This window comes from Boleophthalmus pectinirostris, unplaced genomic scaffold, assembly GCF_026225935.1.
Source record: "Boleophthalmus pectinirostris isolate CB_2022bp ecotype Guang Dong unplaced genomic scaffold, ASM2622593v1 HiC_scaffold_8, whole genome shotgun sequence".
Lineage (NCBI taxonomy): Eukaryota > Metazoa > Chordata > Actinopteri > Gobiiformes > Gobiidae > Boleophthalmus > Boleophthalmus pectinirostris.
The window spans coordinates 14661855-14687885 of NW_026571515.1; the positions used below are offsets into that span (position 1 = coordinate 14661855).

The window sequence follows — 26031 nt, forward strand, 5'->3', positions numbered from 1 at the left end:
TTCTTCTGCTCTGCTCCTTTGTTCCTCTGACCCTCTCCTCTGCACCTTCTGACCCTCTCCTCTGTTCTTCTGACCCTCTCATGTTCCTCTACCCCTCTCCTCTGCTCTTCTGACCAGCTCTCTTCATATCCTCTTTATTCACACACTCTTGATATTTTCTTATGCAGTGACCAAAAACGTGTTTATTTTTCTCTTGACGCGCCATCCTCCTCTTCCTCCGCTGAAGCATGTTACTTCTGCTTGAGTACTACTCGATAATGAGAGTGTTTTGTCCCTCCCTGTGTGGAACCTCACCCAGACAGAAAATAGTGGACTCCCATGATGTGACCGCTCACTTCAGGAAGCTCCAGCTCAGACAATGTATCCTGAATCACTCCAGCTGCAAAGTGGCGCACTGAAAAACAAAAAAAAAAAGGTCTGATGTGGTGATGACAAACAGATTTTTAAGTTTGTTAATGATCTTTCAATGTTATATCCTCATAAAAAGGGAAGCATTTTCTACTACGTTGTTGTAGCAGCTTTAGTTCGGGTGGCAGAAATATGCTGCAATTTGTTAAAGAAAAGCCGAATCAATCTAAAAACCACTCTGACGACAAATACAAGGCCCACACATCACTCTTAGAAGGTAGAAAGCTCTGAAAAGTTGATTTTGCATGAGATAGGCCCTTTAAGTGTAGCAAGATGTATTTCATCATATTATATTATATTATAAGTCTTAGACATCTTCTTCCAATGGCAGATAATTTTACTTGTCAAGTGAAATTTACTCAAATTATGATAAAACTTTCTTAATTCAAGTCATCTTAACTTGGCTAGATTTTGTTTTTTGGCTGAGGTAGTTCAGACCGTTCCACAAAGTGAAACCAACCTGCTGTTTGGTCGTGACGTATGTAATGCATCAAATCCCGTAGAATAACGGGCGATAACATCTTTCCCTTGATAACATTCACCAAACATTCTCTTTGTTCCGGCTTTAAATGCTCGATCTCGGGAATCGTTGCCAACACAGAATGTCTGTCTTCGTCTACATCCATCTCGATGCTTTGTTTACTGTTGTGCTGTTCCACAAAAAGGACCCAGACAGACACGACAAGTTTGACATCATGTATGAGCATCAGATTGTGTTTATGTAAAAGGTGTAATCTGGTGTTTGAACATAGAGCAGATGTGAGCATTTAAATCTTTAAAAAAAACATGACTCAAAAACAGAAAAACTTCAGACTCTAGACTTTTCTCACCGGTCTGGAGTCCTTTGTCGGTCAGAGCCAGCTGGACCGCCGGGTTTTCTCCACGGACACATGAGACCAGAGCGAGTGACCACAACACGAAGGAGATAGCAGACAGCATTTTTACAGAGAGTCTGGAGGGGAGGACAATAATGTTATCTAAAATTCTAATTAAACACGGACTTAAAGAGTAAAAAGTAAAAGTATTTCAGCAGATTCTGAGATGTGATAAAGCTTCAAATGTAGTTGCGCCATTTGCTTGTTTCCATGGTAATGCCATCGTAAATATATCTTGTATTTATTTATTTAACAGTGTTTTTACTTCTCAAAAATACCGCGTACACAGCAAAAAGTGGAGTGTTAAAATTTACTCTCACAGAATCAGTTTTAACATTTTCTAACAGTTTATATGAGTCCAATCTGTTCTAGAGTTAATTTAACATTTTTGGAAATGTTAATTAAGTAACACTGGACCAAACTTCCTGTTTAACCCCGAAATCAAGAGTTTTGAGAGTAAACGGATAACACTATGTAGAGTTATGCTGAGGTATTTTATTTTTACACTTTATTTTAGTTAATTTCACACTAACGGAAGTTGAATTAACACTACAAGAATTAAAATTAACACTAGTGTGAGTTAAATTAACACTAGGAGAAGTTAAATTAACACTAGTGGAAGTTAAATTAACACTAAAGGAAGTTAAATTAACACTAGTGGAAGTTAAATTAACTTAACCATATCCATACGGTTAACTTAACCATCACCATATCAGCTCTGGGAAATAACCCCAACTCGAACCCAGAATTAACTTTCAAACATTTAAAATAACACTTTTTGTGATATAAACAACCCTCCAGTTTTTGCCGTGTATTCTTACTGTGATCTGGCCCATTTCTCCACAGATCTGACCTGTAACTTGGCCTGATGATGTGGCCTGCTTGTCTCCACGAAGAACATCCATTAAAAAAAGTATTTAAAGAGTAAAAAGTAAAAGTATTTCAGCAGATAAATCTTACAATGTAGTGATTTAGAATAGTGCTGAATTCTGTTCAACAGAAACAACTGAATTCATATTTTTCCCCCCCTAATTGTTTTATTTGAATATTTTTCTTTGCTCAAACTTGAGTATGAACGTGTTAGAAATGCAGTAAAACCTTTAGCCTTTGGAACGGGTCTCAAACTATAACAGAAAATACTTTTACTTTTCAGTCCAGTCAAAACATGTAGTGAAGTAAAAAGCATCCACTGTAAAATCTACTTAAGCAGATACAGAATACCTAAAATGCCAACTTAAGCACAGTTATTTACTACTTTTACCTCTTTACGTTCCACCACTGCTCCGTAATAATCTGAATTACAAAAAATTAAGGTAACAAGAAGAGTTTTGCAAAATAGCTTCGTAGTTAAAACTTTATTTAACAATGTCTTTAGTCACTTCTGTCTCATCTGCTGTACAAAACCTGCACATAGACATGAAAATAAAGATGCATATTGTAAAAGTCAAAGTTTTACAGCGCATTAAACTCACCGTGCGTCCCCCGCTCGTCTGCACGCGCGTCTCATCCCAGTGCGTGCGGACTCGTGTGTCCTCGTGCGTGCGGACTCCCGACGCTTTTGTTCTGGGCAGGGCCATTTCCTGGTTTAGTCAAAAATGAAACTTACCCGAGAGCGTGGTCTGAAGTGAGAAAAGAGAAGGAACAATGTCTGATGGCGCGTTTTTGAAGGTATTTGAAAAGCCACGCGGCAAAATGAGACGGTGTAGTGTTTGGTGCATTAACCTCACAACCGGAGGCTCCTTGGTTCAGTTACTACGTGTGGAGTTTCATTTTTATTTAAATAAATGTTATTCAGGGTTTAGTAACCACGCCTAATAAACTGTTATAAAGTTCTAAACCAGGTCAAAATAGATCCAATAAGCCAGGTCTAATCTAAACCAGTTATAAACTAGGACTAAACCAGGTCTAAACCAGATCTAAACTTGGACTAAACTACGACTAAACTAGTCCAATGAGATTCATTTGGTCTTCCAATATTCTATGTTATCACGTGACCACTCTGAGGAAGACGCTAGTGAGCAGTCGAAACTGTCAGGTATGAAATAACACTCTAGGTCTGAAAAAAAGAACCTAATAACATAGGACTAAAGTACCTCTAAACCAGGTCTAAACTAGGACTAAACCAGATCTAAACCAGGTCTAAACCAAGTCTAGACAAGGTCTAAACTAGGACTAAACTAAGCCTATTATGGTCTAAATTAAGACTAAACTCTGTCTAAACTAAGGCTAAACCAGGTCTAAACCAGGTCTAAACTAGGACCTAAACCCAGCCTAAACCAGTTCTAAATCAGGTCTAAACTAGGTCTAAACCAGGTCTATACCAGGTTACTTCTAACCCAGATCTAAACCAAGGCTAAATCAAGTCTAAACCAGGTCTATAAACAGTTTATTCAACTCATAACAAATAACCTAACACTTAAGGATTGTCAAAAAGCCCTGTTGCTGTAGGAATCCGTAAAAATCAACAAAATATTACATCTTTAGAAAAGGGGAAAGTCCTTAAAATGGCACAGACAAACAGGAAGCTGAAACCTCACACTTGCTTTTTTGTGGTAAAAATGTGCTAAAACTTACATCAGTCAACAGCTTCTTTGTATTCTCGTATTTTAAACTAATCTGACATAAAGTAACGTTCTATATCTTAACGCAAATATATCTTGTATTTATTCATTTACAGGCGTTTTTATTTCTCAAAAGGACCGCAAAATCATATACACACAAAAAGTGAAGTGTTAAAATTGACTTTCACAGAATCGATTTTAACATTTTTCTCAGGGTTTATATGAGTCCAATCTGTGCTAGGGTTAATTTAAAATTTTTTGGAAATGTGAATTTAGTAACACAGCACCAAAGTTCCAAACCCAAAATCAAGAGTTATATTAACATTTTGAGAGTAAACAGATAACACTTCAATGGAAAAAACTAAATCTAGTCAAGTTAAGATGACTTGAATTAAGTTTTATCATGATTAGAGTAAATTTCACTTGACAAGTAAAATTATCTAATACTTTTTGCACTTAAAATAAGAAACAAAATGTTACTTATGTTACTTAAATTAAGACACGTATTCCATTGGTATATAATTTTTTTTAAGTTGAATCTACTCATATAAAGTAAAATGTTCGTGATTTAAGTAATTTTAACTTACCGAGATATTGTTACCTGGTCCATGAAGGGTTGACCAGGTTTTGTATTCACCCTGTGTGTGTGTATGTGTGTCTGTCCACCCGCGATAATTCGGCCATTTATGGACCGATTGTCACCAAATTTGGTACGTGCGTCAAGCCCCCGTGCCTGATGCTGCAAAAAAAAAAATTTGGTGATGATCCGAGGTCACACGGGTCAATTGAAAGGTCACGTCATTATAAAGGAGTACACTGGATTTTACAGGTTGAAACCGGTCTAGGTCACTTGAAGGTCGAGGTAACCAAGGTCAAATATGTGTTTTTGGTCATAACTCCGCGAAGGATCTAGCTCGAGCAACGGGAGTGGTCTCAAAATCTCAGAAAAAATATTATCTATTTATAATTCTATGCATTTGTATAGTAAAATATTAATAGTTTTTGAGATAATCACTAATTATAACACTTATTTTCTCTTTCAGTGTATGCCGTTAAAATTCTAATTGGAATGAAAATAATTTCCATTTCTTCTTTTTCTGGTGATACACAACACACTGATCTACAGTCACACAACTAACATATACACAACTCATGAAAAATTACATTTTGTTACACACTAGTAAACACAGACATTCTCATGTGTGGCCAATATCACACAAATGTTCATGGGCCTGTACAGATACACACATTACATTGTGGATATAACAATCATGTAATATGGACTGGGCTCCTCATAAGCTGCTTCTGTGGTGATGAACTGCCCCCACTGATGCCTCATGGGGACCAGGTTGCTGTCTCTGATTGTGCTTGTTTTAGATGATTTAAAATGAATTTATGTACAAAACTGGTTCAAACTGGTCTTCTCTCGCGGGAGTTTGAAGTGGTGGGTGGGGAGGAGCCAAATTAACTTGGACCGTATCAACTCAAACCCCCATTTAACTTTCAAATAGATTGTGATCAGGCCCATTTCTCCACAGATCTGACCTGTAACTTGGCCTTGTGATGTGGCCTGAAGAAGATCTACATGGAGTTGAGGAAGTGACGGACTCTCTGCCCGAGCGTTCATGATCAGGCCGTACAACAACAGTTCATGTTTGTACATTTGTGTGTGTTTGTGTTTGTATCTTTGTTAAAATCTCTAGAAAGCGGATCTTGTCCTTTGCTCTAATACAGTAGTGTGTGTGTGTGTCTGTGTGTGTGTGTGTGTGTGTGTGTGTGTGTGTGTGTGCGTGTGTGTGTGTGCGTGTGCGTACATGGTTCCTCCTTCAGGACTCACACATTCTATTAAAATATTTTACATTTACATATGTCTGTTGTTCTCATGTCACGTCTGCCGTTAAAAGAAAATTTAAAGAAAAAGGGAAGTGAGACTGAACCAAAAAAAGCAAGCAAAAACAGTTTTTTACACTTTTGTAATGACAGGCCTTTTCATTTGGAGTCTTCGGTGTCTTGCGCCCTCTGCTGGTTACAGTGGAGATTGAAACATGTTTACGTCACAAACCAGGATGACGTTTGGAAAGATGCGATGACGACTTCTGGTGAGCTCTGTTCACACAACCCTGGAGGAAGTGTCCGGGGTGAAGGAAGTCTGGGAGTTCCTGCTTAGACAAGTAGGTTACAGTGCACACATCTGATAATATAATCATACCTGTATTAAAGATTTTACTTTTCACAGTTTCAGGTCTTTAAGTTCTAATTAATTTGTTAATTTCAAGTTACATAATGTGTTTTAAGCCCTACATTTGTTACAATTCAGGACCTATTGTTTAATCAAGGTCCTTGAAGTCCCAAAGAAATTACACTTTTGCCACATCTCAGAAACTAATGATGATAGAGACATAAAACCTGCATCAAATGATCCACAATGTCCGTATTTAGATTCAACTTCCATTGATACTATTACCGTATTTTCTGGCATATAAGTCGCACCAGCCAAAAAATGCGCAATGAAGAATAAAAAAATATATATATATAAGTCACACCGGACTACAAGTCGCATTTTTTGGGGAAATGTATTTTATAAAATCAGAGATCAGAAACCGACATTTTATCTTGAAAGCCAAGTTATAGTAATAACAACAGTAACAAAAGAAAACCAGTTTGAACCAGTTTTATTTAAATTAACTAAAATAAAGTGTAAAAATAAACCACCTCTGTGTGTTGTTTAGCTAAATCAGGATAACAATGAAAAAAACAAAACAGATAATGATAAGTTTTTTTCAGTTTTCGATTTTGTGTTTAAATGAAAAATGGAAAAAACGGAAAACGGCTGTTTCCCGTTTCCGAGACTTAAACTGTGATGCTGAACTGAACCAGGACTAAACCAGGACTAAAACAAGACTAAACCAGGACTAAACTGTTTTCAGTCCTGCTCTGGTTCCAGTCTCAGTCCTGGTCTCAGTCCCGTTTTCAAGCACGTGCTGGTCCTGGTCCTGTTCCGGCCACAGTCATTCTCTCAGTCCCAGCCTGATCCTGGTCGCAGTCCCGGTCTCAGTCCTGGTCTCAGTTCTGTTCTGGTCACGATCACTGCCGGTCTCAGTCCTGGTCTGGTCCCAGTCTCAGCCCCTGCTCTCAGTCCTGGTCTCAGTTCTGGTCTGGTCCCGATCAGTCCCGGTCTCAGTCCCGGTCTGGTTCCGGTCTGGTCCCGGACCTGGTTTAGTCCAGGTTTAGTCCAGGTTCAGTCCTGGTTCAGTCCGGCATCACAGTTTAAGTCATGAAAACGGGAAATGGTCGTTATCGTTTTTTTGTTTTTTTTTTCCCATTTTTCATTTAAACACAAAATAAAACAAAAATCAAATCATTATCTGTTTTTTCATTTTGATTTTGGAGACAAATAAAAAAGAAAACAGTTTTTTCATTTTCTTATTTTTGGTTTTAGATTGAAAAACGAATGAACGAATGACACACAGATTGAATGTCTATATAACATTAATTGTTTTCTTTATGACCTACTTGTTTTAAACGCGATAGAAAAGTTAAATTTGTGGAACATTCCTGCAAAATAAAAACACACAGAGACGAGAAAGTGGCAGCTCCTCCATCAGAAAAGTTACATAATGCACATTTAAAGCCCCAAAAGTCACAGAAGCCGCAAGAAACACATTTGAATCACTGGCCATAAAATATTTGATTTATTTACGTTTCTCTTAATTCAACAAATAGTCTTTTTCTCACACACCATGATTTAGATCCATTGAAATCACATTGAACAACTTCAAGAGGAGGAGTATATTATCAGACAAACTGTTTTCATCATAAAAACACAAGAAGGACCCACTGCTTCACTGCAAAAGTTCATCCAACACCTGAAACATCTGAAACACTTGAAACACGGAAACTCAACAGGACCAAGATGAGACACAAAATAAAGAGATCTGTAAAGAGGCGCACAGGGCTCACGCTGCAGCGACGGGAGGGCATCCGGTTTGATTGTGACAGTGAAGTTTGAGGGTAGGTGTAGAGTTTGTGGTGTGATCGCTTAACGCCATTGTGTCCAAGAGCAAGACACTACTTATAGATGCGTGTAGAATCCCTCAGTCGTTCAGAATCTGTGTGTCATTAGTTCATTTGTTTTTCAAAATAAAACCAAAAATAAGAAAACGGGAAAAAACTACAATTTTCTTCGTTATTTGTCTTCAAAATCACAATGAAAAAATGGATAATGATTCGTATTTTTAGTTTTCAATTTTGTGTTTGAATGAAAATTGGAAAAAAATGGATAACGACTGTTTCTTGTTTCCGTGACTTAAACTGTGATGCCGGACTGAACCAGGACTGAACCAGGACTGAACCAGGTCCGACCAGACCGGAACCAGACTGGGACTGAGACCAGGACTGAGGCTGGGACCAGACCAGGATCAGGCCATGACTGAGATCGGGACTGAGACCGAGACCAGACTGGGACCAGACTCAGACCAGACCAGACCGGGTCCAGGACCAGGACTGAGACCAGGACTGAGGCCGGGACCAGACCAGGACCAGGCCATGATTGAGACCAGGCCTGAGACCGGGAACAGGACCAGAACTGAGACCAGGATTGAGACCGAGAACAGGACCAGGACTGAGACCGAGACAAGACCGGGACTGAGACCGGGACCAGACCGGGACCAGACTGGGATTGAGACCGGGACTGAAAACGGTTTAGTCCTGGTTCATTCCTGGTTCAGTCCTGTTTTAGTCCTGGTTCAGTCCTATTTTAGTCCTGGTTCATTCCTGGTTCAGTCCTGTTTTAGTCCTGGTTCATTCCTGGTTCAGTCCCATTTTAGCCCTGTTTTAGTCCTGGTTCAGTCCTGGTTCAGTCCGTATGCGACGCAAAAGTCCGGCATCACAGTTTAAGTCATGGAAACTGAAACGGCCTTTATCCGTTTTTTCCATTATTCATTTAAACACAAAATCGAAAAGTGAAAACACAAATCATTATCTTTTTTTTTTTTTTTTTTTTTTTTTTTTTTTTCATTTTGGATTGGAGATAAATAATGAAGAAAGTTGTTATTTTTTTCATTTTCTTATTTTGGTTTTATTTTGAAAAACGAATGAACGAATGACATCGAGCTGGTTTGGGATGAACTGGACAGAAGAGTGAAGCAACCAACAAGTGCCACACATTTATGGAAACTTCTGCAACAGACTTGGGAAGAACTTGCTGAAGAATATTTGATTTCTATTGTAAATAGAATGAGCCACGAGTGTGTTCAGCTGTTATATCTGCCGAAGATGGACACTTTCATGAATCAAAAGTTTAGAATACGTTTTTGGTCAACAGTAAAAAGTTAAAAATTTGGTGTTCTAAAACATTTGACCGGTAATGTATGTCACAAACCAGGAAGACGTTTGGAAATATGCAATTACAACTTCGCATTGAGGCGCCAAATTCAAGATGATGCCAAAGAGCACATACGTATGCAGTCTTCATTTTACTGCTGATCACATTTTTATCTTAGTCGGTCGGTGAACCCAGTGTCGGGAACTACACCGGAAGTCATCGCATGTTTTCAAACGTTTCCATTGTTAAAGCTCTAAAATAATGCCCTTTCGACTTACAACATGTATACTTTACCTTCCACATATTTTAGTTTCATATGACAACTGCATATACTTTTTAAAGTACTCTTTTCTGTGTGGTAAACTTGCTGTTCGTTCCTTCAAAAGACAATCTGGAAACATGATTTTGGGGCACCACATCTTACCAGAAGAACATAAATGCCATGCAACATTTCAGCCCAAGAGCTCACATTAGACACATTTCTGGTTTCTGGTTTTCTCATAATGTTGTTGGTTGCGTCAGGAAGGACATCTGACAGAAAAACATCCAAAACAACCTGCATGAATGATCCAATGAGGTAAATTTGTTCCTCCGATAATTTATGTTATTAGGTTCTTTTTTCAGACCAAGAGTTTGTTTTCATACCTGACAGTTTGGACTGCTCCCTGAAGCAAAACTCATTGGGACAGAGGACGACAAACATCATCTCTGGTTTAAAGAGGTCATCGGAATATGGAAAATGTGCCCACAGGATGATAAACTGGGAGGAGGGGGCTTTTTTACTTTCACACACCTGGGATACTGTCCTGAGGAAGTTGGATGGCAGATGGTGCTGTGTTATTAGGTTCTTTTTTCAGACCAAGAGTTTGTTTTCATACTTGACAGTTTCGAGGTCTTCCTCAAAGTCACATAATGTTGCTGTGAAGTGTCGCTCAGCTGATTTAAAGTTTAAAATTTTTGGTGCTGTCTTCATACCAGTGGAGGCAGGACGACAGCGCCATCTGGAGTCTGACTTCCTCAGGACAGTATCCCAGGTGTGTGAGAGTAAAAAAGCCCCTCATCCCGGTTTATAGTCCCAGGGACACGTTTTCTATATTTCGATTGCCTCTTTAATTCAGCGACGGTGTTTTTTTTTCCTCTGTGCCAATGTTTGCTTCATCCCGTTTAAATCAGCTGACTGGACACATCACAGCAACATCACATGACCATTCTGAGGAAGACCGCTAGTGAGCAGTCGAAACTGTCAGGTATGAAAACAAACTCTTGGTCTCAAAAAAGAACCTAATAACATAATGCCAATCGGAATACCAAATGAGCCTCATTGGACTGCAGATGGCGCTGTCGTCCTGCCTCCACCAGTAGAAAGTGAGCGCCAAAACCTGTTTTAATCAGCTGAGCGACACGTCACAGCAACATCACGTGACTCTGAGTAAGACTGCGAAACTGTCAGGTATGAAAACAAACCCTTAAACCTCTTAGAACCTAATAACGTATATCCTGCACGAATGATTAGGTGTAGTGTTGTATGTTACATTTGGCCACTTTGAGACACAGTGTTGTGCTTAGAACTGGTGCATAGTTAGATTTCACGTGTCCCTTCCATGTTGCCGTAGCTGCTGTCAGTGCTGCGGCCTGAGCCCTGTGCGGACAGAGAACCTCCAGTGGCTCTTTCAGCTTCATGTCTCCTCGGACATGTTTAACACAGACTTTTATCTCCAGAGAAAACACTACACACACTGTACACACGCGCACAAAGCCACAGCCTCATGCACTTCCCCAGCAAATACTTTGTACTACGATACTATGATTTTTAGAGTTCATTATTGCACATTATCACGAAGGCAAAATAAAAAGATGTACAATTCACACAAATATTTCCTCTTGATGATATCTGATGATGATATTTTGATTATTTGGATATTTTTTTTTAGTCTGGAAGATCGTACTTGAACGCCTCGATCAGCCCTTCGATGGAGTGAATGAGTCCGGAGATTGCGCAGATCCCGCCCACGAAAAAGATGGCGACATCGAAGAAAACGTGGTGCCAGAGGAGGTTCCTCCACTGCAGCTTGAGGTGGAAGAGGCTGGGGAGAAGGAAGGCCAACCCCGCTCCGGTCAAGCTCCCGGTCAGCCCCATCAGGAGGGCGAAGTGTGGAACGAAAACAGCCATGAGTAAAGTGAAGACCACCAGGGCCACTCTCAGTCCGAGTCCCCAGGTTTTGAGCTGCCCATTGGGGCCGTAGCAGTCCGGAAACAGGGCCCTGCCTCCGTCCTGGAACAGCGATTTCTCCAGGACTTCAACAGCGGCAAAAAACGGCAACGGGTAAGACAACAACGCTTTAGCTACCAGAAAGAGATTGACCACCGCGCGGATGGAGTACGGGAGGTTGTCCGTGATGACTTCTTTGGTGGCGTCGGCCCACGTCAGGTACGCCACCAACGCGAACAGACCTTTCAGGACGCAAGCGGCGATGTGGGTCCAGTCCATCATGCAGTGGAACTCGCTGGGTCTCTGCATGTTCCCCTCCAGCGACGGCAAGAAGATCTGCGAGGTGTAGCTGAAGACGATGATCCCGATGGAGATGGGGAACTTCTTGACGTCGATGTAGAACTTGACCTTCTCCCAGGCCCACTCTCGCGCACGGGACAGGCAGTATGCGATGACCAGGATGTTGATGACGAAATGGGCCAGGGTGCAGAGGAGGCTGAACTTGGAGACCGCTTTGAGGTTCTTGAGGAAAGCGCACGGGAGCAGGGCGGCTGTGGCTACGACCGACCAGGCCTTCTGAGACACAGGGAACCCCGGAAAACTGTTGTACATGAGGTTTCCGCTCACCACCACGTAGAGGATGCAGGTCATGACCAGTTCGATGAGCTGGGCCACGTTGACAACATGGCCGCCCAGCGTGGGGAAGCGAGGGGTGCAGCACGCGTTGGCGATGTCCACGTAAGAGTCCCGCACGCGCACCTTGATGCCGTCCTCGTTCTCCTCGTACAGGCAGGCGATCAGGATCTTGCCCGTGTAGCAGCAGACCACCGCCGCGAAGATGATGAGGAACAGGCCCAGGTAGCCCCCGTGGAGGATGGCGTAGGGCAGGCCCAGCACGAACATGCCCTGGAGGAACAGAGGGGAGACGGTGAGACTGTGTTTTACTGTTTTTAAATTAATAATATGATAATTTGCACTTGGAATCTGCGCTATTAGCCCCTCCGACCAGCACTCAGACACCACATGCAACTACGACAGGTGAGCCAAGTGTTTTCCCCAAGAAAAAAATGAGACGACGCAGTTTGGTACATTGTCCTCACGACTGGAGGCCCCTTGGTTCAGTTACTACAGGTTTCATGTTAAATTAAATTAGTGTTTGTTCAGGCTTTTAACACGTCCAATAAACTGTTCTAAAGTTCTAAACCAGGTCAAAATAGGTCCAGGTCTAAACCAGGTCCAAACCAGGTCCAAAATAGGTCTAAACTAAGTGTACACCAGGCCTAAACCAGGTCCAAATCAGGTCCAAACTAGGTCTAAACCTGGCCTAAACCGGGTCTAAACTAAATCCAAAGTGGGTCTAAACTGGGTTTATACAAGGTCTAAATCTAGCCTAAACCAGTTCTAAACCAGGCCTAGACTTGATCTAAGCCAGATCTAAACCAGGTCTAAACTAGGACTAAACCAGGAGCCACTGACTCTGCCCACATTCACATTTAAAATCACGCTGGTAAACTGGACAGTGCCTGAAGGACAAAAGGGACACTGCTCCTTCCTTACAAAATGTTTGACTATTAATAAAAATTAAAATAAGTGTTATGATATTAACTGAAACCAATCTTGAAATGTCCAGGGAAAAGATAAATTTACCAAAACAACTGGACTTGCCGAGATTTTGCAGCTAAAATGATAAATAACATAATTTTCTGCTGCCTCTTACTTTAATTTGATCTGTCTTATTTGCTTTTGCCTGAGCGTGAACATCCTCCATCCTCCACCCTCCTCCCTTCCCCCTTCCTATACCTCCTTAATCCTCCTTTCCTTTCCTTATCACCTTGTCTCCTTCTCTCCTTCTTACGCAACAACAAATCCACTTCCATTTCGCTCTAAAACGGTGACAGTCGTGAGCTGCGTGCGCCCTGGTCTCCGTGAAGCCCCTCTCCTCCTCCTCCTCTTCCTCCTCTTCCTCTTCTCTCCTCCTCTTCCTCTTCCTCTTCTCTCCTCCTCCTCCTCCTCCTTGCGCCATTTTATTTTATTGACGCGTCCAGGCCTCGTGCGCGCGCTCCCGACACAGAACGCGCATCAGAGCTTCGACGACAGAGCGACACACGTTTGACCGGATTAAACCGCTTGGTATCGATTAAAAAAAGAGCAAACATGGATGCGTGGAACTTGGTGTGTGCGTGGAACTGTGGCGCGTGCGTGCACCTCGGTGTGTGCGTGGATCGCGGCGTATCACGTGCGCCCCGGGGCTATCAGCGCGCGGCCCTGGCTCTGCTACGTCGCGATAAAAAGATTTGAATTTAATTTGAATTTAAATGCGTTGATTTAAGATTCGCAATTACGGCGTGAAAAGAGCCGAAAATACATTTGTTTTAAGATAGTGCAAACGTTTAAGGCCTTTGTAGTGGCATAGTTCGCGTACGTGATGAAATATTTGATGTTTTTTTTTTTTATTATCGTAACGTAGATGGTGTTTTTACCCATTCAAAATTAATCTAAAAATGTGTTTTAAATTAAATGCGTGCGTAAATATTGTTTTTTTTTTTTTTTTTTTGTAATACGTGCAGTTCTTTGGCTCTGGTTGGAACAAAATAGGCTGGATTACATAAGGATGATTCACTATGAGGCAACGAGCTTTAGGATACACAATGGCCAATAAAAGAAGAAATAAAAAACGATATATAAATCTATAAGCAAACAAACATAAAGCGTGTTAATTTAGACTATTTAGACCATTCTATGTATAAAGACTAGCGATATTTTACGTTACAATAGTCAATAAAGTGCTCGCTTTTTAATCAAGACTTAAACACGATTGAAAATGTAATGCATTGAATTAATTTCTATTTGTACAACTATTGAGCTTTGATTAATTTAAACGTAAGGGTGGAGGAACGCACGGTTTACGCACGGTGACAACAAACAGAAATTGATTAAAGTTAAGCAACTGAACCAAAAATATCTGTATATATTGTGAATAGATTTTGGGTTACAGACTACTTTTCAAAAGTGACATTGTTTTACGCAGCGGATTTCTTAGGCCCATTGTATCGGGTGTGTGCGCTTACATAAGCCCTATTTAGGTGACCAGAGTTTCAAAAAAAAAAAAAACTGGGACATCTCTGTTTTTTTAGTGGTTTGTAATAATAAAACTGTGAAACGAGTGCGTAATTAAAGAAAATTGTTACGCAGAGACCATTCATGACGAATATGTGAGCCAGTATAGTCACATTTTCTTCGTGTTTTGGTCGTTTTTAAGAAGATTTTTTTTTGTATTTTATCTAAACAAATTACAATCTATGCTTCTCTTTACTTTTGGCAGGGATCAGATTGGTCAAAAATAGGAACACCAGGGATATTTCTTGTATAATTTTCTTGGACAAATTACAAATTAATTCGTTTTGGATAAATCCGCTGGGACAGGGGACACAGGGCTCAAAACTGGGACTATCCCGGGTAAATAGAAACATCTAGGCCCCATGTGACTGCTTCTGTGGTTTAAACGTTTTAAATAAGAAATGCCATAAAATGTAGGCTATTACGCTTGATCAATTATTTCGTACATTTAAAATCTGGTCTATATATGACGTTAAAACCCCGTGCGTAAAATGTGAAGGTGACTTTTTCTCTTTCTGTAGCCTCGGGCCCGGAGTGAATCTCGCGCGCGCTGACGTCTGTGACAGGTGGGCCGTCAATGCCACGTGACCTGCTGACTCCACAGCGTAGGGTATTAACGTCAAGGCCCGGATCCAGGCAAGAGACAGCGCCGCGACTCAGAAAGCGCAGCGAGGAGCGGTCCACAGTGTAGGCTAAGGTTAAGTATAAGGCCTTGGATGGCTAGGGCTGAAATATGGGTTAACCAAGACAAAGGACAGCTTTCTTGGCACTGCAATGGCAAAAATGGCAAAAGACTTACGCACATTTTACGCACAATATAAACTAAACGTTGGTACACGGATAATAGTAGTTGTTCATCACCTATGTCTTCCAAATCTTTCTACTCCTTCCAGAATGGACTTCCTATCTCTTGGATGGCGTTGATTGTGTTTTAATGTAAACGGAACACAATTACGCACAGAATTTACGAACAATATAAACTAAATGTTGGCATACGGATAGAAGTCTATGTTCACCTATGCTTTCCAGATCCCTTTACTACTGCCAAAATGGACTTCCTGTTACTTGGATGGCGTTGATGGTGTTCTAATGCAAACGGAACACAATTTCGCACAACATTTACGCACAATATAAATTAAACGTTTGTACATGGATAATAACCATTACCCATTACCTATGCTTTCAAAATCCCTCTGCTACTTCCAGAATGGACTTCCTATTATTTGGATGGCGGTTGATAGTGTTTTAATGCAAGCGGAACACAATTACGCACAGAATTTATGCACAATATAAACTAAATGTTGTCACACGGATTTGTTCATCACCTATGCCTTCCAAATCGGATTTGTTCATCACCAAGGCCTTCCAAATCCATTTACTACTGCCAAAATGGACTTCCTATTACTTGGATGGCGTTGATGATGTTTTAATGCAAACGGAACACAATTACCCACACCATTTTCGCACAATATAAATTAAACGTTTGTACACGCATAATAACCATTTTTCATCACCTGTGCTTTCCAAATCTCTCTACTACTTCCAGAATGGACTTCCTGTCATTTGGATGGCGTTGGTGGTGTTTTAATGCAAACGGAACACAATTACGCACAGAATTTACGCACAATATAAACTAAATGTTGGTACACGGATAATAGTCCTTGTTCATCACCTATGCTTTCCAGATCCCTCTGTTACTGCCAAAATGCACTTCCTGTCACTTGGATAGCGCTGATGATGTTTTAATGCAAACGGCACACAATTACGCATAGCATTTACGCACAATATAAACTAAATGTTGGGACACGGATAATAATCCTTGTTCATCACGTATGGTTTTCATATCCCTTTACTACTGCCCGAATTGACTTCCTATCACTTGGATGGCGTGGATGATGTTTTAATGCAAGCGGAACACAATTACGCACAGCATTTACGCACAATTTAAGCTAAATGTTGGTACATGGATAATAGTCCTTGTTCACCTGTGTTTTCCAAATCCATTTACTACTGCCAGAATGAACTTCCTATCACTTGGATGGCGTGGATGGTGTTTTAATGCAAGCGGAACACAGTTACGCATAGCATTTACGCACAGCATAATCCCACATTTCCCATTACGCGCGCAAATCCCTCCCCCTGCATTGACTTTGATTGACAGCTTCATACCTGGATAGCATTGGTGACGTTCCATCCCGCCTCCCACGACGTTATCTTGGGCTTGACCTCCTCCAGAGACCCGGTGCTCTTGAGCGCACCCCGTGGTCCGGTACCGTCGCGCTGGTAGTGACTGTCCCCGTCTATGTCCCCGTCCTCCCCGCCGCCGTCCTCCGTGTGCCCCGAGTCCTCCCGCTGCATCACGTCCATCTGCATTCCCTGTCGGTAGTCATAGTCCAGGTCGTCGCACTCCGCAAAACCCAGCCCCTCTTCGTCGGTGGCCGCCTGGAACCCCAACCGGGCGAACACTCCGCTGACCTTGGCCTGCGACTTGTTGGAGACCGTGTGGACAGTGTTGGTGATTTTGTTGGTGATTTTGTGGCGGATTAGGTGTGCCATTTTGTCCTCTTGCGTGTAAGCGAATGGAATTGGCGATAAAAGTGTGAAAATACGTCGTTTTCGTTTCGTAATATTTCTAAAAATGCCAAACAGAAGTCATCGCTGCCTCCCTGCGCGTCGACGTTCGAACCACCTTGGTAGGCCTCTCCAGAAAAAAAAATCCAATTCTCACCCGCTTTTCTTGCTTGTCTCTTCCATGTTAATCCTCCAACCGCTCCTCAGCCTCGAATTCGTACAAAAAAAAAACAAAAAATACAACCTCCTAAATGCGTTTTTTGTCCGCTAAAAATACGAAAAGTCCATATTTCCTCCACTGGCCGCTATTTTCCGTCGGTGACAGCGCGAGCGATGGAATTTCTGCATCGACGACAGGAGCGCGCGCGGGAGGGGAGACGTGCACGCGCCTGGAGGAGAGGGGCAGTAGGGAAGAAGCGCGCTCCCGATCAGTGCCACAGAAAAAGACGGAGGCACGTGACGGGAGAAGGGAGAGCGCGAGGGGGAAAAGGGCTTCACCTGCGCAGCGCCTCGGAAATGTCACCGCGGTCCGCCCCGTCACTCCGCTGTCCGCCCGGGAATTTAAGACCTGAGGAAAGTCCGAAGTGAAGGTTCAGTTAATGGGTCGAAATGTTCAGTTAATGGTTCATTTACTGCAGGGGTGGGCATTTATTTATTTATTTATTTTTCTCTATGGGGCCATGAGAAACAGAAAATATTGTGGAGGCCAAAATGCTGAACTCAAATCTGCAAAATATGAATTGTATTTCGTTATAAAAAAAACAAAAACAAAACAGTAAACCACTAAAGCCGTTTAGTCTTAGTTTAGACCTGGTTTAGACCTGGCTCAGTCCTGGTTTAGACCTGGTTGATTTCTGATTTAGACCTGGTTTAGACTGGTTTAGTTCTAGTTTAGACCTGGTTTAGACCTGCTTTAGACCTGATTTAGTTCTTGTTTAGACCTAGTTTAGACCTGGTTTAGTCCTGGTTTAGACCTGATTTAGACCTGATTTAGTTCTGCTTTAGTTCTGGTTTATACCCGGTTTAGACCTAGTTTAGTCTTGGTTTAGACCTGATTTAGTTCTGGTTTAGATCTGGTTTAGTCTTGGTTTAGACCTATCTTAGTCCTGGTTTAGACCTGATTTAGACCTGATTTAGTTCTATTTTAGACCTGGTTTAGTCTAGGTTTAGACCTGGCTTCGTTCTGATCTGGTTTAGACCTGGTTTATTTCTGGTCTAGACCTGGTTTAGTCCAGGTTTAGTTCTGGTTTAGTCCAGGTTTAGTCCAGGTTTAGACCTGGTTTAGTCCAGGTTTAGACCTGGTTTAGACCTGGTTTAGTCCAGGTTTAGACCTGGTTTAGTCCTGTTTTAGTTCTGGTTTAGTTCTGGTTTAGTCCTGGTTTAGTTCTGGTTTAGTTCTGGTTTAGTTCTGTTTAATCCTGGTTTAGTTCTGGTTTAGTGAGGTTGCCTTACAAAAAATTTATTTAAAAAAAGACACCTAAAAAATAACATACAAATAAAAGCGATACAGCTTGTATTAGGAGGCATGAGGTAAAATGATAAAATATGTTTATTTTATTAATTCTTATTTATCTTAAAGCGGCGGGTCGGAGGGGCTCTGACTGATGGACCGAAGCCCGAGACGGTCTGTCAGGTCCCGGATCAGCGAGCAACCACGAGCTCTCTGGTCTATAAGATCTTGGTCAGTCTATTGTTGTTCCTGTTTTTCTGAACGGGGTCAACTATAGACCAAGAACATGTCTGTCTATTTAATTTGTTTATTGACCGAGTTAAGAGTCCAGAGTCTAGACAAGACAAAGCTGCGTTTGCCTCACAACCGTGTTTGTGTATTGGGGTTCCTCTCTGGTAAATTAACCGTACATTCTGTGTTTGCTCCTTTTTTATTTTTATAACCTGTACTGTTCTAGTGCCTATAAAACAAAAAACTCTATATTTATTAGGCTTTATTTCATTTACAGGACACTTGACGCGGTCTTTCTCTGTGGATAAACCCTTTTCCTCTAAACTCGCTCGCGGCCTGTCCAATTACCGTCTCCATGGCGACTATCAGAGATTACGCCCCTCACGCGCGCCTCGTGAAGGGCCTGTCGCGCGGGAAATGAGCTCGTGCCTATCTCGGTCCTGCACGCGCGCACACAGCCGCACGTGACGTCTGTGCTCGGCTGCACGCGCGCGTTAAAGGCAGAGTTAATCCGTTTCTTTGTACTTTTTTACACCCAAAACGGTTTCCACGGCAACCGAGCAGACGGAGGGAACACGAGGGAACATCCACAGAGATCCAGCTGAATGTTCTGTGTTTATGGGTTTGATTTATTATAAAAATCTACAAGGACTTAAAAGATACAGGCATAAAACATTACAAATATCGAATAAACATAGGCCTACAACAAATGCAAGTTTAATTAGAACCATAGTTATTTTTATTTAAAGTTGTTCAAATTGAGTCTCAAATCGGTTAGACCCATTTAACATGTCAATTTAAATTCTCAGCTCTCAACCTTTACGCTTTTCTGTCAGATCAAACATTGCCCAGTTATTGTTTTTGCATTAAATTTTAGGTTCCAAAATCATTGCTTGCATCCATAACGCTTGTATTTAAAGTGCAGTGTTGCCGGCTTAGTTTTTTTTTTTTTTCATTTTTTTTTTTTTTTTTTTTTTCATAATTTGTGAAAAGTCAAACGCTCCTTCTCTCTTCAGTATTCAGATCTCTGGACTGTCCGCGAGCGCTCATCGCGTGCCGCTGTTTGGATGTGCGCGTGCGTGTGACATTAGCTCGAGCCCGGGGTGTGCGCGCGCGCGCACGTGGGGGGAGGGATCCGCGGGCGCCTCGAGGAGCCTCCGTCCTTGCTCGAGCCGCCCACCTCCTCCCGCGCGCGCACATCCTCACGCTACCCAGATGCGCCACGCGCACACGCACGCGCTCACAACAAGGCCTGCTGCACGCGCGCGCGTACGCACACAGCAGCTGCGGAGGCGCAGGCCGAGCGGAAATGTGCGCTTTCACTTTGTGTGTCCGCGGGCGGAGGATAAAATTAAACCTGTGCGTGCGCCGCGATCCCGGGACGGTTTCCGTCGAATCACTACGACGGTCAGAAACGTCACAGGCCGCGATTCAGACGCACCACAACATTTCTGTAATTTCTCTAGTGTTTGATTAAGACAGCGGAAGGAAAAATAGGCCTTTATGACCATATTTGGAAAGATTGAATAAAGAGATAATGGGCCATTTTAATATTTTTACAGAACGGGGCCTTTAAAAATATTAAAGCAGTCCTGATTTAGACCTGGTTTAGTCCTGGTTTAGTTCTGGTTTAGATCTGGTTTAGACCAAGTTTAGTTCTGGTTTAGTCCTGATTTAGTTCTGGTTCAGATCTGGTTTAGACCAAGTTTAGTTCTGGTTTAGTCCTGATTTAGATCTGGTTTAGTTCTGGTTTAGTTCTGGTTTAGATCTGGTTTAGTCCTGGTTTAGTCCTGATTTAGATCTGGTGTAGTTCTGGTTTAGTCCTGATTTCGTTCTGTGTTAGTTCTGGTTTAGTCCTGGTTTAGTTCTGGTTTAGTCCCGGTTTAGTCCTGATTTAGTTGTGGTTTAGATCTGGTTTAGTACTGGTTTTGTTCTGGTTTAGGCTTAGTTTAGACCTGGTTTATTCCTGGTTTAGACCTGGTTTAGTCCTGGTTTAGTCCTGGTTTATACCTGGTTTAGTCCTGGTTTAGTGGGGTTCCTTACAAAAAAAATCATTATAAAATAAAATAATAATAATAATACCAGAGCAGCTTTAGTCCAGGTATGAAGTAAAATTATAAAATATGTGTATTTTGTTTTGTTATTTTTGTATTTTGAGAGATTAAATAAAGAGATAATGAACCCCCGTAATGTTTTTACAGTTCGGAGTCTCTAGAAACACTAAAGCAAAACTGTGTGACAACTACTTAGAGAAAACCAAACCAGTGGCACCACGCGGCTCTGTTTAATAACGCACCTTTTATCATATTTAAGATTTGTGTTTAATTTCCCACGAATCATTTTAAAAGACGATATTGTCACTTATCAACATTCAGCAAAAACAGCGCCTCGAATCATCCAAGATTCTTTGCTTCTCGTGCGTAATCTCTGCACAAAATAATGACGTGTCCGCGCGCGTGTCACTCCAGATTAAATGGCGCAGGAGGAGCTGGGTGAGCGCGAGGAGGGACGCACAGAGACGCACAGAGACGCGCTGATGAGGCGGGGAAAGAGCAGTTTGAGTCCCGTCCACTGCCTCTGGAAAATGTCAAAAACGAAATTGCATCAGATGTTTAAAACTGCTATATCACTAAACGATTACGCGCGTGATCATTTTGCGTTTGCGTTTACAGTACGTGGTATCTGCGCGCGCACCAGGACGACTAGAGCCAGGACCGAACCATTTTCACATCAAATCTAAACCAGGATTAAACCAGGACTGTAGTTTGTCATGGTGAATCGGGTTGGCGCACTGAGGAGCTGTCCGTGGTGCTGGTCCCCGTGGTTTAGCCGCAGTCTGCGCCACCAGCCGCGTCACTGCGCCACAAGTTGGTCTCCATCTGACAGAGCCGCAGCCTTCTGCCCGCACAGCTGCTCACACTGAAGGCGCACGAGAGAAAACAGCAGAGTCTAAACCCGCACATGTGGTGTAAATGGACTGTGAGGGAAATGTGTCTCTGGAGAGAATGAGATAAACACCACTGAATCAAGACTGTTAAAAACAGTGGGCCGCACAAGGAAACAACAAGGACTCAACTAAACTTGTTATTATTTTATTATTATTTTATTTTTGAGGTGTTTTTTAATTAAAATTTCTGTAAGGAACCTCACTAAACCAAAACTAAACCAGGTCTAAATCTGGACTAAACCAGGTCTAAACCAGGACTAAACCAGAACTAATCCATAACTAAACCTGGACTACACCACAAATAAACCAGGTCTAAACCAGGTCTAAAGTTGGATTAAACTACGTCTAAACCAGAACTAAACCAGGTCTAAACTAGAACTAAACCAGGTCTAAACTAGAACTAAACCAGGTCTAAATCAGAACAAAACCAGGTCTAAACTAGAACTAAACCAGGTCTAAACGAGAACTAAGCCAGGTCTAAATCTGGACTAAACCAGGCCTAAACCAGAACTAAACCAAGTCTAAACCAGAACTAAACCAGGTCTAAACTAGAACTAAACCAGGTCTAAATCTGCACTAAACAAGGTCTAAACCAGAACTAAACCAGAACTACACCAGAACTAAACCAGGTCTAAACTTGGTCTAAATCTGGACTAAACCAGGTCTAAACCAGAACTAAACCAGGTCTAAAGCAGGTTTAAACCAGGTCTAAATCTGGACTAAACCAGGTCTAAACCAGAACTAACCAAATTTGAGATTTTGGGGGACCCACAGCACTAGCCTGACTCATCAGCCAGTTTCACTTGGTGGAAACCGTCTGACCTCACAGCATTAGGATTCATTCACTCGACAGTAGGTGGGTACTTTTTTATTTAATCATTCGCTGCTATTTGGTCGTATGTAATGCACCACTAACAGGGCTAACTGGTATATTAAGCTTTTCCCAAATCCCGTAGGAAGAAGGACAATAACGTCTTTCCCTTTGATAAAATTCACCAAACATTCTCTTTGTTCCGGTTTTTTGAAATTAAGGTTTCCGAAAAAGTGGGTATGGCCTTTGTCTCTCATAACAAAAATTTTAGATTCTTTTAGACATTTTTAGACATTTTTTTTCAGCAAAATCTGGATGGCTCAAAGGAGGACGGCTGATTTCATATGGACAGATTATTTTGGATGTGTTTTATTTATATTGTGCAGCACTTTGGAAATTCTTTTGTTTATGAAATGTGCTATAGAAATAAAGTGGATTAGAAGTGATGAATCTTTACTTGGACTAAACCAAATCTAAGCCCTCACAGATCATTTTATCAGGAGCCATTTTGTCTGCGTGTTAACTCTAGACCCCATCTCTGCGGTGACACACTGAGCCCCGGACGAGCTGCTCTGCGTCTAAAATGGAGTCGTGTGTGTGTGTGAGATCTGTGGCTGATGTCCGGTTACGCGAGCGCTCTGTGTGTGAATCCTCGACGCTCCAAATGTAGGACACGGAAATCAAATCCACTCACTGTAACTAACTGAGACAAGACGCCCCGAGGTTCAGACCGGAGCCACGGCGGCGTCCGACCCCCCCCAAAACACCGCCCACAGACCCCCACAGACCCCCACACGCCCCGAGACGAAAGAGGAAAAGAAACCAAAACAAACACCAACATGACCAGCAAACACACGCACAAAAGAACAGGCTCATGTTTGGGTGTTTTCTATGAATTTATTAGATTTTATGAGTGTTTTTGTGTTTAAAGGCCCAAAAATTATACACAGTATTTACTCTCATGTGGGAGAGAAAGAGAGAGTGAAAGAGAGAAGAGAAAAGAGAGCGTAGAGAAAAGAGTGGGAACAGAGAGAGAGAGAGAGAGAGAGAGAGAGAGCGAGTGAGTGAAAAGTCAAGAGAAAGTGGAGAGAAAAGAGAGAGACAGAGAAATGAGTGTGTGTGTGTGTGTGGGGGTGGGGGGGGGTGAAAAGTAAAGAGGAAAGAGTGAAGAGAAAAAAGAGGAGGGGGCATGTGGGAGAGAGAGAGAGAGAGAAGAGTGGAAGGGACAGAGAGAAAGAGAGTGAAAGTGAAGAGAAAGAGTGAAGAGAAAAAGAGAGGGGGACATGTGGGAGAGAGAGAAAAGAGTGGGAGGAACAAAGAGAATAAAAAGTGAAGAGAAAGTGAAGAGAAAAGAGAGAGGGACATGTGGGAGAGAGAGAGAGAAAGATAGAGAGAAAAGAGTGGGATCGACAGAGAAGAGAAAAAAGAGGGAGGGAGAGAGGGAAACAGAGACACATAGAGAGTGAAGCAAATTGTAAGAAGGAAGAGAAAAGAGAGAGAGGGATATGAGAAAGAGACATGAGGAGTGAGAGAAATACAGATTGAAAGAGAGTAGAGAATAGACTGAAGAGAGAAAAGAGAGGGGACATGTGGGAGAAAGAAAGAGACAGAGAGAACGAGTGAAAGTGAAGAGAAAGAGTGAAGAGAAAAAGAGAGGGGGACATGTGGGAGAAAGAGAGTGAAAAGTGAAGAGAAAAGAGAAAAAAGAGAGGGGGAAATGTGGGAGAGAGAGAAACAGAGAGAAAAGCGTAGGAGGGACAGAGAGAGAGTAAAACGTGAAAAAGAACAGGCTCATGTTTTGGTGTTTTGTATGAATTTATTAGATTTTATTTGTGTTTTTGTGTTTAAAGGCCCGAAATTATCCACAATATTGACTCTCATGTAGTAGAGAGAGGAGAGAAAGAGTGACAAAGAGAGTGAAAGAGAGTAGAGAAAAGAGTGAAGAGAAAAAAGAGGGGGGCATTTAGGAGAGAGAGTAGAAAAAAAGAGATGGAGAGAGAGAAAGAGCCAGAAAGAGAGATGGGAGCAAGAGAGAGTGAAAAAGACAAGAGAAAAGAGAGAGAGGGAAACAGAGAGACAAAGAGAGAGAGAGAGAAGTGAAGCGGAAGAGAGAAGAGAGAGAGAGAAAAGTGAGAAAAGAGAGAGAGGGACCCCTGTGGGAGTGAGAGAGAAAGAGAAAAGAAAAAGAGGGACATATGAGAGAGAGGCGAGAGAAAGAGAGCAAGAAAAAGAGATGGGGAGTGAGAGAAAGAGAGAGTGAAAGACAGTGGAGAAAAGAGTAGGAGGGACACAGAGAGAGAGAAGGAGAGAGAAAAATGAAGATAAAGAGTGTACAGAAAAGAGAGAGGCAGACGTGGGAGAGAGAGGAGAGAAAGAGAGATGGAGAGTGAGAGAGAAAGAGAGGGAAAGTGAAGTGAAAGAGTGATGAGAAAGGAGAGAGAGAGTGGGACATGTAGGAGAGAGAGAAGAGAGAAACAGCAAAAGTGTGAGAGAGACAAAGAGAGCACGAAAGAGAGATGGGGAGCGAGAGAGGTAGAGGTAGAGAGAAAGACAGAGTGAAAGCAAGAAAAGAATAGAGAGGGAAAGAGAGAAACAGAGACAGAGGGAAATATATAGAGGGATATGTGGGAGAGAGGAGATGGAGAGAGACAGAGAGAGGGAGAGATGAGGGAAGAGAGAGAGAGTGAGTGTAGGAGGAGCTGTGGGTTATATTATGGACAGTGGAGACAGTGGAGATGGCACAATGTCACGTCTTACCCTCAGGAGCAAAGAACAACAAGATACATGACTGTGTGTGTGTGTGTGTGTGTGTGTGTGTGTGTGTGTGTGTGTGTGTGTGAAGGGGCAGCGCTGACCCAGATCTGCTTATTACCATCATCATGAGGAGGAGGAGGAGGGGAAGAGGAGGAGGAAGAGGAGGGTGGGGGGACTTTGTGCCAGAGCAGTGAACTGTGAGGGCCATGACACACCATCCTGACTCACATGACCCTCCGCCCCCGCCCCAGACACACACAACATCAGCTCCTCACACACACAGGCACACACACACCCACCCACCCACACACACACACACACACACACACACGCACGCACGCACGCACACACACACACACACACACACACACACACACACAAGAGGACAGGGACACCGTGAGACAGGACTGAGGACTCTGAAATCTCTGTCTCATGCAGAGGGCTGGACTCACAGATGAGAGCTACATACAGATCGTGACAATGAGACCTAAAAAAATCTCTTGCAACCCACCTGAGGGCCGCGACCCAGTCTTTGGGAAACAATGATCTACACAGCTAAGCATCTGTGACCTTATTGTCATTCTAGATCAGCATTTGGTCAGGACATCCTGTTCTCAGTAAGTCCAGTGTTTCTCTGCTTATTCCCTTCACGACTACATATTTGTGTGAATAGGGATTTTCTGTGCTCACAAAAATGAAGACAAAGCTCAGAAACAGATTGAATGCTGCTCCTTATCTGGTGCTGCTCTCTCCTCCTGCACCCGGACTGCCCCA

At 42.3% G+C, this 26031-nt stretch overlaps 2 protein-coding genes and 1 long non-coding RNA gene across 6 annotated transcripts in view; 1 reads left to right on the forward strand and 2 right to left on the reverse strand.

Annotated features, from left to right (window-relative positions):
• The window catches only part of bpifcl (BPI fold containing family C, like), an 18550-nt gene extending 15638 nt beyond the window's left edge, over positions 1–2912 (reverse strand). The window contains exons 1-4 of one of the 4 annotated variants that reach the window (XM_055165691.1): positions 2756–2912; positions 1239–1360; positions 869–1143; positions 295–394 (exon numbers count right to left, since the gene is read on the reverse strand). In XM_055165691.1, coding sequence (XP_055021666.1) covers positions 295–394; positions 869–1143; positions 1239–1360; positions 2756–2860 — 602 coding nt within the window. In that variant the 5' untranslated portion in view covers positions 2861–2912. Of the gene's footprint in view, positions 1–294; positions 395–868; positions 1144–1238; positions 1361–2544; positions 2577–2755 lie in introns of those variants that run through there. The other 3 variants (XM_055165692.1, XM_020940820.2, XM_055165693.1) reach the window with 3 other exon arrangements.
• On the forward strand, positions 2885–11542 carry LOC129412317 (uncharacterized). The gene is made up of 4 exons (XR_008633656.1): positions 2885–2951; positions 5383–5497; positions 5828–6015; positions 11099–11542. It is a non-coding gene; the product is annotated as an uncharacterized LOC129412317 (long non-coding RNA).
• Positions 10728–17214, reverse strand: LOC110174747 (vesicular inhibitory amino acid transporter-like). The gene is made up of 2 exons (XM_020940850.2): positions 16663–17214; positions 10728–12282 (listed from the first exon to the last, which is right to left on the reverse strand). The coding sequence occupies exons 1-2, from the start codon at positions 17047–17049 to the stop codon at positions 11095–11097; spliced, it is 1575 nt and encodes a 524-aa protein (XP_020796509.1). The 5' UTR covers positions 17050–17214; the 3' UTR covers positions 10728–11094.
• Between the last annotated feature and the right edge of the window lie 8817 nt (positions 17215–26031).

Coding starts and splice junctions, on each gene's coding strand:
- LOC110174747 (XM_020940850.2), bottom strand. CDS start 17,049: ATGGCACACCTAATCCGCCACAAAATCACCAACAAAATCACCAACACT. Junction 12,283..16,662: donor ACGTCACCAATGCTATCCAG/GTATGAAGCTGT, acceptor CTGTTCCTCCAG/GGCATGTTCGTGCTGGGCCT.